Source organism: Leuciscus leuciscus (genome assembly GCF_965113295.1).
Source record: "Leuciscus leuciscus genome assembly, chromosome: 24".
NCBI classification, from domain to species: Eukaryota; Metazoa; Chordata; class Actinopteri; order Cypriniformes; family Leuciscidae; genus Leuciscus; species Leuciscus leuciscus.
In genome coordinates, this window is record NC_138723.1 from 3,688,892 (window position 1) to 3,707,627 (window position 18,736).

Below are 18,736 nucleotides of genomic sequence, written 5' to 3' on the forward strand. Positions count from 1 at the left end.
TAGAAAGTATCTATGAAGAGAGAAAATAAGTGTTAAATAAAATAAACAAATATTATGACTGATAAAAGGCATAATATATAATATACTATATAATATACTATATATACATAATGAAGACAGACTTCACTGCCAGTTCACTTCACTGTTCACACACACACACACACACACACTGTTCAAGTCCTCTCTTGTATAGATAGACATCGTTCATTGAGTCCTCACTTGGCCAGTGTAGAGCGACATTGGTCTGTTAGTAATATAGACATGTATGTGTGAGTGCAATGGCACATAACAATGGCAAGTAAATTGTTAGGGACTGCATAACCAAGCATAGAAAGTATCTATGAAGGCCTATATGTAAATATATATAACTTATAGTTACAAAATAAAGACATACTTAACTATTCACACACACACACACACACACACACACAGTTCCATTGCAGGCTATTGTGAGTCCACTGTTGTATAGGTAGAGATCGTTCAGAGTTGAGATTCAATCTTGGCATGTTTATTTTTTTTATTTTTTTTATTTTTATTTTTTTTAAAGTTATATTATGAAAAAAATGATTTCATTTTTGTTTCTTCAAAATGACCAGATGCAGCAAGTCAACTCAAAAGTTTTGAATTAGATCTTAAAGAAAGGTCCACTGTTGGATGGTAACGAACGACATATGTTTGGTTGCATTTAAATTGAGCAATATTTCAAACACTGAATATCTCTGTACATCAACATCCTAGAAACAAAGGAAACAGAAAAATAAGGACATGTCTATTGATTTTTTTTTTTGATTTTTTTTTTTTTGTAGAAATGATGTTTTAATTAATAGGCAGCCAATACTATCTGTCGCATTATTAATACCTTTATAATATAATAATAATTACATTATAATTATAACATTGAGTTGTAGATCCCCTCTTGGCATGTTTTTTTTATTTTATTTTTTATAAAAAAAATGCATATTTGAAGTTATATTCTGAAAAATATTATATAATATATATATGGTAACCCTTTATAATAACTGCATTTAATTAATCATTAGTTAAGCATTAGTAAACAGTTAAATCATAATTCATAAAGCAGACATTAATAAGCCGTTTATAAATACAGCTTTAAATGCTGTATTATTGATTTATAAGGATATCTATAATGTGTTTAATAATTGTATTTTCATACTTTATTAATTATCAATTTATAATTTCTAAATGAAGTATAGCATTATTTACAAAGCAGTTATTTAGGAGTTGTCAGTGATTAATAAGATCACTTAGAAAGTGTGAGTAAATGTAGTAGATTCAGGCAGTTATAAAGCATTTAGTAGTGGTCAGTTCACTATTTTGTGAGCAAAAGTGAGGACTAGTTATGCCTAGTAAAGCATTTATAAAGGAGATTTAAAGACTCAGTTATCTTCTAAACAGAAAAAGGAAACAAACACAACACAACACAATGATAGAGAACATAGAAATATTAACAGCCTTTAAATCTCCTACATAACTAGCATAACTAGTCCTCACTTTAGATGAGCTCACAAAAAATTGTGAACTGACCTCTACTAAATGCTTTATAACTACCTGAACTACAGTAGAAATACATGTTAATAAAGCATTTATTAACACACTAAGTAACTATTACTATATGTCTGAATAATAAGTGTATGATGTATGAATGTACATTGAATTAGTTTAATCATTTACTCACACTTTCTAAGGGATCTTATGAACCACTGACAACTCCTAAATAACTGCTTTGTAAATGATGCTATACTTCATTTAGAAATGATAAATTGATCATTAATAAAGTATGAAAATACAATTATTAAACACATTATAGATATGCTTTTAAAACAGGAATAAAGCATTTATAACTGCATTTATATACTGCTTATTAGTGTATATTAATTCTTTATAAATGAATTAACTCTTTACTAATGCTTAACTAATGATTAATAGCGTGCAGTTATTATAAAGTGTTACTGAAGCAGTTAAACAGCAGCTCTACAGTCTCAGAGCCTCTCTAGGACAGCAGCCATTCAGACAATAGAGAAGTGTGAACGACGTGTGTTAATGGGCCACTGCAGTTCCTGCTCCAGCCTACAGGAGCGCTGCTGAGTATGGACTTAAACACACACACACATGTAAGTCCCCACTTGGTCAAAAATGTACAAAATTAACCAGAGCGTGTTTTGGCTGATTTTAACATGTTTTAAAGCATGACCAACAGGGGACTTGAAAAATGTCCCCACTTGGCTCGACGGTCCCCTGTTAGTGAGTGTGTAACGACACCAAGGTCCCCAGTTAGATAGATAGACGAGTACACACACACACACACACACACACACACACACACACACACACACACTCACACACACACATATATATATATATATAAAATGAACACCAGGTTTGTTGTGCCTTGTAGGCATACGTGTAGGGCTGCATAAAATAATAATAACAATAGCCTATAGCAGGCGGCCTATAACACTTCAGTAACACTACACTAGAGAAAAATATATGGATTTTCATATGTTACTTCAAATGTTTCCATTTGTTATGACGTTATGAAATGAGATTGGAGTAAAAACATGACGCCTAATGTTTGGCGCGTTTTGCTTTTCAAACGCACAGCGGGACTGACTCAAACTCACAGCGCGTGCAGAGAACATTTACTGAAGCGATCGAACCGCTCTAAACTATGAAACATTATTGTTACCATATTATACATATCTACGTTTGAGCAGATATCCACAAACACAGTATTTAACAGTAAACACGGGTCTAAACATTATAATATTCACCATATTAGAATAAACACTCATACTAGCCTACTTTTATATCATGCTGTGTTTTATTATTGAACATAAAAACCTCCTCGTGTCGTACATGTATATACATTTAGCATTAGGCTTCATGTTTTTACTCCAATCTCATTTCATAACGTACATTTTAGTCTGGCACCAGTTTAACTAGTAGCTACAATGTAAAGTTTATGCAACAATAACATGCTTACTATAATGAGTGTCTTATCTTAAAAATCTTCATCATAATCAAATCGTGTTCTTCTAATTCTTCTGAGGTAAATCCAAGGTAAACAGCACAGCACAAACACAGTCTTCCAAACTCGAGGAAAAGCAGTACGTCACTGGAGTCTCTGATTCTTTGTTTTAGAGGTAATGGGCGTTTACAGGTCTGCGTTCCTTCACGTGGACTATTTGCATGTCAGTCGCTCGTGCGCTCATGGGTGTGGTCACATTAGAGTTAATGAGGACCCGTTTGAGAAACTGTACATGTTGTTGCTTTCATACGGATTACTTAAACAGAGAATATTTGTTTTTGATATGATTTACATCATTCATTTATGGAGACTTCAAGCTTTGTCATGGCCGTCATGGTTAGGGAGTTGAACTGGTAACCCAAAGGTTGCTGGTTCGATTCCAGAACCGGTGGGAAATGACTGAGGTGCCCTTGAGCAAGGCACCTAACCCCTAATCGCTCCCCGGGCGCCACACAAAGGCTGCCCGCTGCTCTGGGTGTGTGTATCCACGTTTGCAGTGTGTGTGTGTTAACTACTCACTACTCTGCTCCTAATGTGTGTGCATTAACTTGGATGGGTTAAATGCAGAGGTCAAATTCCAAGTATGGGTTACCATACTTGGCCGTCACGTGTCACTTTCACTTTCACTTTCACTTTCACTTTCACTTTGTAAAGACATATGCTTCATTTCACAGTGACAAGCATTCGCTGAGTTACAGAACATTTTCTGTCGCGTTTCAGAATGAACTTCACATTGAGAGAGACGGCCGACCCCAGGGGGTTAACAAGCAGAATCACTGAAGGAAAGAGGGACACAAGAACAGAGAATAGAGAAACACAAGAACTACAACAGAAGTTGTTATTGAGATGTTTAATTGAAAATGTTTGGTTTGGTTTAACATTATGGAGATCAGTGTTTGCTTTAGTTGGGCTCCTGACCTTTGACTTTTTAACATTATGTTTTCTCATTCTGCTTGAACTGTTCTTGTAAGCCGCACTTGTATACACACATGGTTTTTGAATGCAGTTTGTTATATTGACGATGACAACAAAATTGTCATATACCCTGTTCCTTCACTAATCTCATTCAGAGTTTAATACTGTATCAAAAGAGTTACATTACCACCACTGTGAAGCTTCAAGCTTCACTTCACTTCACTTCACTTCAATGAATTACAATGACAATTTTTTTTAAACACATCATGCACATAAAAAAACAGAGCTATGCTGTCTTGTAGAAACATAGAGATATCAAAAATATTCACATGAATCTCAACAATGGTAGAAAAAAAAAAAAAGATTCATGCTGCAGTGCATGCTGTGAGTTTTATACTATCCTGCATTGCGACATGAATCTTTTGATTGTCACCATTGTTGAGATTCATGTGCTGATTGTTGATCTCTGTCTGTGTAGCTGTGTTACGATCTGTCCTTCACAGACTGCACAACTCTTTTTTTCTTTTCTGTGTCCAACTGGCTACAGGCTTCTCATAGACTAGCCTTTGGTTGACTATTAGAGGGCAGCCCTAGTAACAATAATCAAAATAAACTCACACACTTCTTAGGAAATAAACACATTAAACAGTACAAACATTGAAATAATGATGAGATCTGACAAAGAGCACCTGGAAATGAGGGCTATGTATACATAGAGAAGCCCTAGGAACTAGTTTACCTTACTTTCAGGTAATCTGATCATATGTTAATCACTGTTAATCACATGTTAATCACTGTTTCGGGTCCGACTGTGAGTAGCGTATGTGTGTGTTTCGTTCACGTGTCTTAGCTCTTGCAGTGTTTTTAGTGCTTTTATGATTTTCAACGCTGTTGTTTCAGGGTGGCACGGGGTGGACTGCTCCATTAACTGCCCCAGTGGCTTGTGGGGTCTGGGCTGTAACCTGACATGTGCCTGCAGTAACGGAGGCGCGTGCGACGCTCTGGACGGGAGGTGCACCTGTACTCCGGGCTGGAGAGGAGACCGCTGTGATCAGCACTGTCAGGTCTGCGATTCACAGAGAAATATCAAACCCTGTACTGGCTTAATGTTCAGTTACACATGCCTTTTATGTCACCTTCTTATATTCTGCTGCATTCATTTTAATAATACTGAACCGCTGTTATATATTACCTCTCAATTATTTTCCATATTTTTGGCCTTCACCCATAAGGCATCATTCCTTCAGTCTGATGAACAGTTATTTTAAAGTGCATTCTCATATACAATTTATTAAAAATGTTATCGTCAGATTCATGTGCAAAATCACTATTTTAGTTGAAAGAAGTGTCCCTCAATGACCTGATGGTGTGTGCAGGACGGGACGTATGGATTGGACTGTCGTGAGCGCTGTGACTGCAGTCATGCGGACGGGTGTCAGCCCTCAACGGGACACTGCCGCTGTCTGGCCGGCTGGACAGGTGATGAATGTGTGCTAGACTTTCAGGATAACTTATATTTTTATCATTTGCTTTTTAAAAGATTACTGCTTTAAAAAATTATTCCCACGTCTGGCCCAAAGTCCCTGGGGCTGGATTCACAGAAATCTTCTTAAGAAAGAAAATTCTTAAGATAAGTTCTTCAGAAGTACATCTTAATTTTTTTCTTGAGAAGGTTTTGGTCTGTTTGATTGTAAGGCTGAGGACTGATGCACAGGCACATGAAGGTGGAGACCCCCTCTCCCACACATTCCTCTGGGTTGATCCCGACACCGACGGCATACTGATGATGTCAGCAGTGTTTCCTCAGGCCTGCTGCACTAGAATGATCTCCAGCGTCCTCTCATCGCCTAGCAACACACACTCACTCTCAAAGAGCTTTTGTCCGTGTTTTGTCATGACTCTCTCCCACAGAGCTGCTTCACCCACTGAGCTTCAGACACACAGGACGACATGTTTAATCATTTGTCTTTGACAGCAGAGCTTGTTAAACACCGCCTTCCGGTCAGTGGGCTCAGGGCTGTTCACAACAAGAAAGATAACTGTAACCATAACTATATTAGCATCCACTCCAACGTTCTGTTTATTATTAGCATGCCCTGCGGTTTGGTCGTTTGTCGCTTTAAAAGTTTGAGCTCTTTAATGCAGGACGGATTCTGATTGGCTGTCAATGTTTTTATCGGTTAAGAGGAAAAATTCTGAAAGTCATTCCAACAATATTGTTCCTCTGTGTCATTATCGTTATTGTTGTGATGAAGACTTCTCTATTTTCATAAATTAGAATGATTGTTAAAACTTTATAGTTATCATCCTTGGTGTGAACATGCCTTTAGAGTAGACTGAAGTCATGTGACACTTCACAAACACTGAGCCTGCACATTGGTAACTAGGTTCCTAAATCCTAAAACACGATGTAACATTAGAGTTCCATTTAAAGAGTTTTTACTGTTATAAAAAAAACTGATTTGTGAGCACCAGCTGAGCTGAATGAATAAACGTCTCAGGTTACGGATGTAACCATGGTTCCCTGAGAATAGGGAACTTGCGCTGTGTCCCATTGGGGTCGTTATTGGGAAATGCCTTTGGCGTGACCGGTGTCTGAAGTGGAAATCTAAACACGACAATGAACTTGCCATAGACCGATCGATACTGTTTGGTGGGCGCGGAGAACCAAATCTACAGTGCGGCGCAGCTCCTCCACCACCTCAGGCTCTGGTCCAGGTCCTTATGGTTTCCAAGGCAGATCTAAACCGCAGGGCATAGGTGGCTGTCCCGTTTCCCTCAAGAAAAGGGACAGACGAGAGCGAAGTTTCCTAAGAGGAAATGCATGCTCCTCACCCATACACATAACGCACATATCGTGTCTGTCATCAGGTGTCAGAAAACGCTGACACGGATAAACACACATTCTAAAATTCGCAGCGCTAGTGCTGGACATATTATAAACTTGCATTTTCAGAACGCACGTTCAAACACACGGTATCCTGAGGACAATAAGAGGATGACGTATTGCACAGGTGCCCTTTTATACTCTCCGTCTCACCTGTAGTGACTTCCATGTCGTGTTTAAATTTCCACTTCAGACACCGGTCACGCCAAAGGCATTCCCCCCTAGCGACTCCAATGGGACGCAACTCGAGTTCCCTTTCGAAAGGGAACAAGAAAAGCATGTGATCGTTGTCTTCGGTGAATCTGAACAATCGTGAAACTACAGCATCTGATCCAGGCGGCTGGTCTTGTCTAGCTCTCGCAGTACTTCGGGAGCCGGACAAACTTTCTAACCAGAATGCATTGCTTTTGTCAGGCACAGATTGCGTTAAGTCAAACTCACATAATCATTTAACAAAGCTATTGGTTCAACTGATTCAGAGCTTCAAAAAGTTATGATTCTCCCATCACTACCTGTCAGTCATTATCATGAGCGTATATAAGCAGGAGTTTCTTTTCTGTCAATGCCTCCATTACCTTCCTCTATTCCAACTACCTCTTTCTATTCAATCCCGTAGTCCGGGCCCTTAATTAGCTCAGAGCTCGAGACCAGGACAGCAAGCCAAACTGTTTACCATCTTTCATTAGGACTGGATGGGCAGGTGAACTCGTGAACATCTCATAGTTCTCAGGACAAAATCACAGCCTTGAATGCTGTAAAAAAAGTTTTCTAAATGGTTATCTGGGATTATAAAAGTAATGTTGTGTTTTTGTGAGTGTGTGTTGTGGGATCATCCAAGTCAGCGTGTGTGTGTTTCTCACAGGCATTCACTGTGACAGCATGTGTGCTGAGGGCCGCTGGGGGCCGAACTGCTCCCTGTCCTGTAACTGTAAGAACGGGGCGTCCTGCTCCCCGGACGAGGGCACGTGCGAGTGCGCGCCTGGATTCAGAGGAACCACCTGCCAGCGCAGTGAGTGCTACCACCTGTGTCTGTCCCATGACAACATGTCTGTTTTCTCATCCGCTCTGTTCTCCTGGTGTTTCCCAGTCTGTTCTCCGGGCTTCTTCGGCCACCGCTGTAGCCAGGCCTGTCCACACTGCGTCCGCAGCAAGGGCCCCTGTCACCATGTGACCGGCCAGTGTGACTGTCAGCCTGGCTTTAAAGGGGCACTCTGCAACGAAGGCAAGAAAACCCCCTCTCACTCACTGCTACAGTGCAGCTGTCGGTCCCACTTCATATTAAGTGGCTTTAAGTTCTATGTACTTACATCTAAAAATAAGTACAATGTACTTATTGTGTTCATGCTGTGTGTCTTCTGCACGACATTTATTCTTTCAGTTCTTTTTGTTTTTCATTCCCATTTTCCAGTGTGTGTCCTTATAGTCCTCTCACTGGGCCGTGGTACTGATGTCCTGCTCTGTCTGTCTGTCTGTCTGTCTGCAGTGTGTCCCAGTGGCCGGTTTGGCAAGAACTGCGCGTGGAGCTGCACCTGCACTCATAACGGCACCTGTAACCCCTTCGACGGCTCGTGTCAGTGTTACCCCGGCTGGATCGGCAGTGACTGCTCACAGCGTAAGTATTCTGTGCAATCTCACTAAATGCTCTTGATCAACTCTTCAAGCTCTTGCTCTATCAGATTGAGGCCCTGTTTACACGTGAACGCTCGCGGGTGAAAACGTAAAAATATTTTATCAGATGTGCCTTTCGTTTAGACTGCGACAGCGTTTTTGGGGCTTAAAACCACCCTCCAGAGTGGAAATCTTAAAAACGCTCCACCGTCGCGTTCCCGTCTAAACGGTAAAAACGCTAAAGTCTGCTAGACAGTGAAGGCACCGATCAGTGCTTCACATTGCCACCTAGCCACCTGGAGTGCATACTACATTGAATTTCACACACTTTTGCGTCACCATATGCACGCAGATTTCCCCCCCATAACGCTCGTCTAAACGCAGAATAAAAAGTGACCACTTTTGCGTTTTCTCTTTAGATCGTTTCCGTGTAAACGTAGCCTGAGGCTCATGGTAGAATATAGAATCACTTCTTTAAAGGATTAGTTCACTAACGGAATTAAAATTTCCTGATAATTTACTCACCCCCATGTCATCCAAGATATCCATGTCTTTCTTTCTTCAGTAGAAAGGTTTTTGAGGAAAACATTCCAGGATTTTTCTCCATATAGTGACCTCAATGGGGTCCAACGGGTTGAAGGCCCAAATGTCAGTTTCAGTGCAGCTTCAAACTGCACATCCGTTGCAGACACGATCCCAGCCGAGGAATAAGAGTCTTGTCTAGCCAAACCATCAGTCATTTTCTAAAAAAATTAACATTTATATACTTTTAACCACAAATGCTCACAATATTTTCCTCAAAAACCTTAATTTCTTTTCGACTGAAGAAAGAAAGTCATGAACATCATGGGTCATGGGTGAGTAATTTATCAGAAAAATGTAATTCTGAAGTGAACTAATCCTTTAAGGCCATGACGCCGAAGAACTAGTGGCAATGAAAGCCGACTGTGTTGTCGCCTTGTGTTGTGTGCTTCTGGGCTTAAAAGTTGCGCTTGAACTCACCGTAAAGACTTAGCCAATGGCCAGCTAGAGAAAATAACTCTCTATACCTGCAGGTGGCAGTAGTCTATATTCATCTTTAACAATGGGAAACCGACACTAGGACTATGGCAGTGGGGATTTCTTTAAGACCGCAAGGGAAGCTCGGCTTCCCCTATAATGTCAAAAGATTAATGGTCAAATATATACTATTGTGTTAACATTTTATTGACAAAAAATGCGTTAGAACACGTTCATCTCGAAGACGAGTTCGTTCAGAATCAGCTCCATATTGCAGGTCGGCTGACTCGATTTCCTTCTCAGACATTCTCGTAGCGTCACAGTGCATTTCCCTGTTGAAGCCCAGCGTCCATTGACTTCACTGGGGCTGCTCTGAACAGTTTTTTTCAGTACTTCAAAACTAGACGGTCATTGGATAAATGCTGCGATTATGCCCTGCCCGTGGACGCTCAGCATCTCTGGGGTGACTGAGGAGTGGGCTGGCCTGGACTCCGGGCTTCTGCGTGATGATTGGAGGGTCTGTCCGGGCTTCTGCGTGATGATTGGAGGGTCTGTCGAAAAGCTGCATCTCCTTTTGATTGACAGCGATTTTGTACTATAAAAAGTCGCTGCCGCTGAAGCTATTCGAGCTCAGTCCCATCGCGGATTTTGCAAGTGTAGTCAAAAGACAAACTGCTGCAACCTATTTCTTGGTATTTGCTTGGCGAAACTGCTTGCCAATTTCTTGAAAAGGAACGTAGGGCAGAACTTATGTGTAAATAAATGGACAATTTTTATGATGTAGGCCGAAAATGAGCTTCCCCTCTTTGAAAGACCAGCAGCCACCACTGGACTGTGGATATTCAACCTGAAACATGCAAAAGCTGAGCTGTCAGATGGTCGACGACAGCCTGATGGTGGGTGATGTCCGACTGTCAGCTTGGTGTGTCTCGCCATTTATAGTTTTTGCTGTGTTTTCGGGGAATCTCCCAAAAAACATCCTGCCTGACTAACCGTGGTTCTTCAGAGGTCAGCGTAGTGATGCTGCTTCATCACGTCTGATCAACAGCTTCAGCTCAACTGATCAGACCACTAAACTATTTCTTTAAGTCCCCTGCTGATCAGAAAGCTTATGTCGGCCTGTAATAAATGGAGGAGAGTGTGGATGTCTAGGCACTTTCTCTCATGTTAGCACAGTTCTGCAGCTGTCAGGCTTGAGGCTCGGGGTCAGGTGGGCTTGATGTCTGGGTTGTTTCCCCTCTTCAAACAACTTCATTTGGGATTTGTAGCAGCTGTTGTGTCTCCAGCACTGATCTGATCTGATTTTGACCCTGAAGCAGGTGTGTTTTTTTCAAGTTTTTTTTTTTTTTGCAATGTAAAAAACTTTCCACATCTAGACAGAATAATTACATTCAGTTCCTTTTAATTTGCTCATCTGAAGTAGCTGAACACTTAACTCTCATCTGTCGGTGGATCGTCCAGATAAAGACCATCTGCTCAGTGACACTAGACACTAGTTTGGCTGATTCATCACTCAGGAGCATCAGAAACAGAGCTTTTCCAGTGCTTTGACCTCATTGAGGGTCTGTGGTCTCTTGCGCCCCCTGCTGATCATACAGAGAAGCAGTAATGAAATACACATGATCTGATGATGTTAGATACACTATTCAAAAGCTTGAATAGTGTCAAAGGTCAATAGGTCAAAGGTTTTTAGACCAATTCAGATATTTAAATGCTCATCAAGGACACATTTATTTGATAAAAATATAGTAAAAACAGTAATATTTTGTAATCTATTAAAAGAGCTGTCTTCTATTTGAATGTATTTTAATATTTATTCCTGTGATCAAAGCTGAATATTCAACATCATTACTCCAGTCTTCAGTGTCACATGATCCTTCACAAATCATTCTAATATGATGATTTAAAGCCCATTTTTTCAGGATTCTTTGATAAATAGAAAGTTAAATGAACAGCATTTATTTAAGATGGAAATCTTTTGTAACAATATCTTCACTGTCACTCTTGATTAATTGAATGTGCCCTTGCTAAATAAATGTATTCATTTCTTTTTCTTTTCTTTTTTTTTATCTTAACTCAAGAATTTGAATAGTAGTGCATTACGGTTTCTACAGAAATATGGAGCAGCACAAATGTTTTCAACATCGATAATAATCAGAAATGTTTCTTGATCATCAAATCATCATATTAGAATGATTTCTGATGGAACAAGACTGGAGTAATGATGCTGAAAATTCAGATTTGATATTCACATAGAAAACAGCTGATTTAAATTGTAATAATATTTCACAATATCACTGATTTTACTGTATTTTTTATCAAATAAATGCAGCAACTTTTGACTGATAGTGTAGAATCAAGCTTATTTCCCCAAAGTGATGAGTGCAAGAAAACATTTGAAGTGGCAGTACATCTGCTCTCATCTCACAGTTTCATTCATCAACAGATCAAATCTCTCACAAACACAATCCATGGTCACACTTTACATTAGGTGTCCTTAACATCAAATGTACTTTATTGTGTTCATATCGTATTGCATTGGATAAGGTTAGGACAGGTTTAGAGGCGTGGGTCGGTTTAAGGTTGGATTACGGGGGAAGGGAAGAGTCAACACTGTACTTACAGAAATGAATTACAGCTGTAGTTACATACAGGTATTTTAAATACACACTATCAGTCAACAGTTTTGGATTGGTACGATTTTTTATGTTTTTAAAAGAGTTTCTTCTGCTCACCAAGGCTGCATTTATTTGATTAAAAATACAAAAAGAACAGTAATATTGTTGTTACATATTATGACAATTTAAAATAACTGTTTGGAATTTTAATATATTTAAAAATTTAATTTATTCCTGTGATCAGGATTCTTTGATGAATAAAAAGTTCAAAAGAACAGCATTTATTTGAAATAATCTTTTGTAACATTATAAATGTCTTTACTGTAACTTTTGATCAGTTTAACTCATCCTTGATGAACAAAAGTATTGATTTCTTTTATTTCTTTCCCCCAAAAATAAAATGAAAATTCTTACTGACCCCAAACTTTTGAACGGTAGTGTTTAATGTTACAAAAGCCTTAGATTTCAGATAAATGCTGTTCTCTTGAACTTTTTATTCATCAAAGAATCCTGAAATAAAAATGTAAATAACTGTTTTCAACACTGATAATAATGAGAAATGTTTCTTGAGCATCAAATCATCATATTAGATATTGTGACACTGAAGACTGGAGTAATGATGCTGAAGATTCAAAATTGATCACAGGAATAAATTACACTTTACTATATATTCACATTGAAAACATAGTTTATATAGTAATAATATTTCACAGTATTACTGGTTTGTTGTATTTTTAATTAAATAAACGCAGCCTTGGTGAGCAGAAGAGACTTCTTTTAAAAACATAAAAAATCTTACCGATCCAAAACTTTTGACTGGTAGTGTAGTACAATGTAAAAACATGTACACAATAAGGGCATCAAATGATTAATGGTTTTAATAATGGTAATGAATAATTCACGAATCCTGACGCAGGGATGTGATGTGTGTGTGTTTGCCCGTAGCCTGTCCTCCGGGTCAGTGGGGTCCTAACTGCATCCACACCTGTAACTGCCACAACGGGGCGTTCTGCAGCGCTTACGACGGCGAGTGCAAGTGTACGGCCGGCTGGACGGGGCTCTACTGCACACAGCGTGAGTTCACCTCTCTCTCTCTCTCTCTCTCTCTCTCTCTCTCTCTCTCTCTGCAACCTGTGCGCTCACACGTCCCTCTCCTGCAGGCTGTCCGCTGGGCTTCTACGGGAAGGACTGTGTGCTGGTGTGTCAGTGTGAGAACGGCGCGGACTGTGATCATATCTCTGGTCACTGCACCTGCCGCACGGGCTTCATGGGACGCCACTGTCAACAGAGTGAGTAAAGACGTCCATATTCATAAGCACACTTTGATAAGCTCTCGCACGAGTCTACATCTGATCCAGCGTTGTCCCACTGGCTTCCAGAGTGTCCCGCAGGAACGTATGGATACGGCTGCCGGCAGGTGTGTGACTGCCTCAATAACTCCACCTGTGATCACATGACTGGCACCTGCTACTGTAATCCCGGCTGGAAGGGCACTCGCTGTGACCAGGGTAACCTTACATTAGCACTCACGACCGCTGCCTTTTACACTTCACAAAGCTCACTAATAATCAGCAAACCATCAGTTGGGTAAATCTCATTGTTTCCTAGTTTTTAGAATAGCAAAATAAGTTAAACATAGATACAGATCAGTGGAGTGCTGAAATGATGAGGAAAAGGTTTTTTTGGTAACACTTTAGGTAACACTTTATTTTACAGTCTCCTTGTTACATATGTTACATGTACTTACCATAGTAATAACAGTAAATGATGCATAATTACATGCAACTAACCCTCAACCAAACCCTAATCCTACCCTAACCCTATAGTAAGTTCATGTAGTTGCTTAATATTACTCAGTACTTAAATATATAATTACACTGTAACAATGACACCTTAAAATAAAGTGTAACCACTCTTTATTTTACAGTGTCATTGTTACACGTTACATGTAGTTACTGTAGTAATAACTATTATATTATATACTAATAACTATTATGTACTAATAACTATTATGTACACTAATAACTATTATGCATAATTACATACAATCAACCCCAAACCAAACCCTCATTCTACTCTATGTAGTTAATTATTATTACTCTGTGCTTAAATGTATAATTACAGTGTAATACTGACACCTCAAAATAAAGTGTAACCTTGTAATACAAATGTAAATTCATGTCTCAGTTACAATTAATGTTGTCACATTTACAATTCTGTTCTGTGTTTCTGCATTAACTATGTAATGTTATATTTATTAAAACCAAGTATAAATCTCATTATGTTAGTGTTTTAATCATTTTTACATTTATTCCAAAATAATAACTAAAGGCAGTAACACAATATTCAATATAACTCAATTATTTGTAAAGCGCTTTTCACAATACACATCGTTTCAAAGCAGCTTTACAGAAAATGCATGAGTCCACATTACAATTTAGAGTGATCTGATATCAGAGGAAACTGTCCAATATATCTCAGAATTGTACATTTACAAATCACACAGTTAGCTAATAATGTATTTATTGAAGGCAGAAACAATAAGCCCATTTAAGTAATGAATACTTGTTTGTTAACAAACGAATATGACATATAGAAAATATAATTTGTGAGCTGATGTTCAGCTATTCTTTTTATTAGTCAACTTATTTTCATCAGTGATCAAGCTGGGTAAACACTGTTCACAGACACGAAGATGTACTTTAACTTCACCAGGCTGATCGCTCACTAAAAAACCCTCAGTCATCATGTTTTCAGGCCATTTCAAGTTTGATTTTAGAATATTAAGTGTCTGAGTTGTTTACTTGCTTTTTAATTAGTCTTCCCATTAACAGCATGTGTTACAATATCACGTTGTAATATTAGCATTGTTTTATCTTTGTAATAATATTTCTCATCCAATGTTTTGCGCATGCACTGCCTGCCTTGCCTCGCTGAGGAAGCTGCGCTGATACAGATGCTCCAGTGTAGATGTTTCACAACTACAGACGTCTGGATCCGTCACACATGAAAACATCATCTGAACGTGTGTGACACTGATGTGTCCTGTCTTTCTCAGCTGGCGTGATCATCGTAGGGAATCTCAACAGTTTGACGAGTGCCGCTGTGCCCGTGGACTCCTATCAGATCGGTGCCATTGCAGGAATCATCGTCCTGGTACTCCTCGTGCTCATCCTCCTCCTCCTCTTCATCATTTACCGGAAGAAACAGAAAGGCGAAGAATCCACGATGCCTGCGGTCACGTACACACCCACCATGAGGGCCAACACCGAATACGCCATCACAGGTCAGTGTCACGATGATGACTGTAATGATGAATCTGCTCAGCGAGTCGTATAGTTGTCACTGGGGATGTACGATATATCGGCCACCATATCGGTATCGGCCGATATACGTTCATTTATAATGTTATCATAATCGGCCGATATATTAAAGCAGATAAATACACTTCAGATGCACACTGTTCAACATGATGGTTTTGAATCGTTTGAAATATGATTGGAATCACTTCAAAAAAGGAAAATACAGTAAAGTATTTAACTGTATAAGTGCAGTTAACGTGCAGTGCAAGTCTGCCATATCGGCTACATAAATTATCATGAGAACATTATAATTGTGTGTTTTGGGACATGGATTTTAATGGAGAGACTTTTGTTTTTGTAATCAGGCTCTTAAAAATTATTTAAAAAACTGGGATTTAGATTTATCGGCCAATATATCGGTTATCGGCTTTGAAATATAAAGAATTATCTGTATCGGCCAAAAATTTCATATCGTTGCATCCCTAGTTGTCACATCATATTATGAATAACTGTTAGAATTACATTGGTAATCATTCTTATGATTTACTGTATGCAGAGCCGATCAGCCCTATACGCACACTACGCAAGGTGCGTAGGGCCCCGCAAATTACTCAAGGCCCCGCCTCCCCCTCGTGTCAAAGCGCGTCAATCAATGTTTACAATATCGATGACAAAATGAAGCGGAACTATCCTTCTGGTCACGAAAAGAGAGAGAAAAAAACACCATGAGAGTTAATTGCGGCAACAGTTCAGGTAGACTTGTGTTCTCTCCTCTCAAAGTTTGATGTCAGCAAAGACCAGTAGGCCTAGGCTAAAGTTAAGTTGATGTGAGTTGATTTATTATGCTTAATAAACGACAAAGGACAACGGTGTTTGTTTATAAACTGCAGCTCGGAAAAGATAACCGCGTCATGCGTTCATATGCGCGTGCATGAAATGAAACGTGCACTTTCCAGCAGAAACATCTGTCGGGATTATAGTTTTAAAACAAGACGATGATTATCTAGTCGCTCAGTCAAGGTTTAGTTACAACTCTGCACTAATGCAATAATGAAAGCCATGTATTGACATTGACTATTGATAGGCTCCATTGAATTTAAAATGTTGATTGGCTGGAGATTCTGGTCAATATGAATGCACATCCCTCAGTAAATAATAACCATCAAGTATCAAGAATTACTTTTATCATTTAAAACACAGTGACATGCTATGGCGCCATTTTAGCTTTTATTCATTCACAGGATATGCATTTTTGATATCAATAATTCAATTTGTACTATTTAAAATGTGAATTCTTGATATTAAGAATGAACTTTTTACTAGTAACAATGTCTTCTGATATCAGGAATTACATTTTCACTAGAACTAGTTAAAGGAGGGATTGTAGTGGGAACTCTGGGGTGTCAGGTGTGACTGTGTGGCAATGGCAAATGGTTCATGGCTCACGGGTCAGGTATGAGGGCCCCTAAACAGAATTTTGCTTAGGGCCCCAGGGAGGTAAGGATCGGCTCTGACTGTATGTTGACTAAACTATGGCAGAACGGCCCACTTGCACTGAGCTTTGTGACACACTTCTGTTTTCAAATATAGCTCGCTAGTTTTCAGTTATGTATAACAGTTTTAACAGTTTTCTGTTAAAACTCACTTATTTTTAACTAAACGCCAGTTAAAATGAGTTTTAAAATCTGGATATGGATGGGAAAAGAGATATTCTGATGATCACTGTGTACAGAGTTTTCCAAACTCAAAAGAACATGAAGTTTTAATCCAACCAATGCAGATCTGAGAAGCAGTACCTGGTAATCATATGAAAATAACTTTTTTATAAGACTGAAATATAAGCACCCACATACAGAAGCAAATTCATGTTTAGTCAAATTCATTAATACTGTAAGTGTTATGTAATATGAAGAGTAAGTGAAAAACTCAGAAAGCTCTTATTATTCAGAAAGCACATTTGGAAAGAAAAAAGATATTTCAGGAACGCTTCAGCAGGTTCAGTATTAATGATGTTAGCACAGAGAACACAGAGGTGTAGCTGTGCTAGTGGTCCACTGACCGTGTGGTAACTGTGTCTGTTTCCAGAGTCGCTCCCGCAGACTGACGTTCTTCCCAACAGCAACTACTTCTCCAACCCCAGCTACCACACGCTGACCCAGTGCAGCAGCCCGCCGCACATCAATAACCTGCCCTACGTGAAGGTGTTTTTGAGAGTCTCATTGCTTACTCTACTAACTGATAGGGGTGGTGGCGCAATGGATAAGACACATGCCTTTGGCGTGAGAGACCCGGGTTCGAATCCACTGTGAGACACCAATGTGTCCCTGAGCAAGACACTTAACCCCTAGTTGCTCCAGAGGCGTGCGACCTCTGACATATATAGCAATTGTAAGTCGCTTTGTATAAAAGCGTCAGCTAAATGAATAAATGTAAATGTAAATGTAACTGACTCTAATTGTTCAACAGCTCTTGAAATAAAGGACTAATATTTTGGCCTGCTAATACTGGTAGGTAACTTGTTCAAAAGATAATGCTATGCTAAATAGAGCTTTTCAGTCATGATGCCACTTTTTGGGCCATCCCAGAATGCTAATTCACTATGGATTCCCTTGCCTATGTGTTGTTAGCAGCAGTTTTTGATTTATGAGTAAAATTAGGTGTGTATTTTTGTACTACATATGTAGGAAATGTCTGTTCAAAGAATGTTGACCACAGGCACTTATTTTACTCATAAATCCAAAGCCTTTCTAAAGAAAAAACATTGTAAATACCTGAGCTAACCCATGGTTTGAGAGCACAAACTGATCAGCTCTGTACTGTAGGTATCTAGGATTGAGGAATTATGTGGAATGTTGTAGAAAGCTCTTGCTAATATAATTGTTGACTTTTGTCTTTCCTGACAGCCGAAGAACAACCAGTTGTTTGTGAACCTGAAGAACGCCGAGCCGAGGAAACGGCTTTCCCTGCTTGATCACACAGGAACTCTACCGGCCGACTGGAAGCAGGGTGGATCCTTCAATGAGCTCGGTGGGACCTCCAACAACCAACAGAACAGCCTAAAATAATAATGCTCGACAGCCCAGCGTTTACAGAACTTACAGGACTTTTTTATTTTCAAACTGCTTTACAATGACTCGTCCAACATGGTCTTCGAACTGATGTATGAGTTTTCATCCATGTGTGTTTCCTGAGCGCCACTGGCAGCTTTAGGGCCCTATTTTAACGATCTGAAGCGCAAGTATCAAACGCGAAACGCAAGTAACTTTGTGTGCGGATCTCGGAAATCTACGCAAATCTAAAATGGGTTGGTCTGAAGTAGCTTCATTACTCATAGGTGTGGTTTGGGCGTAACGTGAAA

The 18,736-nt window shown here is 39.3% G+C and overlaps 1 protein-coding gene and 2 long non-coding RNA genes across 3 annotated transcripts in view; 1 reads left to right on the forward strand and 2 right to left on the reverse strand.

Moving 5' to 3' along the window:
• LOC309488959 overlaps positions 1 to 18,736 on the reverse strand; it is a 217,475-nt gene that overhangs the window by 145,910 nt on the left and 52,829 nt on the right. The gene's annotated exons all lie outside the window — the stretch shown is intronic.
• The window catches only part of megf10 (multiple EGF-like-domains 10), a 108,572-nt gene that overhangs the window by 81,446 nt on the left and 8,390 nt on the right, over positions 1 to 18,736 (forward strand). The window contains exons 12-22 of the mRNA XM_082157387.1: positions 4,865 to 5,028; positions 5,341 to 5,443; positions 7,714 to 7,860; positions 7,939 to 8,073; positions 8,335 to 8,463; positions 13,022 to 13,150; positions 13,237 to 13,365; positions 13,456 to 13,584; positions 15,135 to 15,362; positions 17,464 to 17,579; positions 18,282 to 18,405. Of these exons, the coding sequence (XP_082013513.1) occupies positions 4,865 to 5,028; positions 5,341 to 5,443; positions 7,714 to 7,860; positions 7,939 to 8,073; positions 8,335 to 8,463; positions 13,022 to 13,150; positions 13,237 to 13,365; positions 13,456 to 13,584; positions 15,135 to 15,362; positions 17,464 to 17,579; positions 18,282 to 18,405 (1,533 nt within the window). The remainder of the gene's footprint in view (positions 1 to 4,864; positions 5,029 to 5,340; positions 5,444 to 7,713; positions 7,861 to 7,938; positions 8,074 to 8,334; positions 8,464 to 13,021; positions 13,151 to 13,236; positions 13,366 to 13,455; positions 13,585 to 15,134; positions 15,363 to 17,463; positions 17,580 to 18,281; positions 18,406 to 18,736) is intronic.
• Positions 1 to 18,736, reverse strand: part of LOC309488961 — a 132,775-nt gene that overhangs the window by 63,325 nt on the left and 50,714 nt on the right. The gene's annotated exons all lie outside the window — the stretch shown is intronic.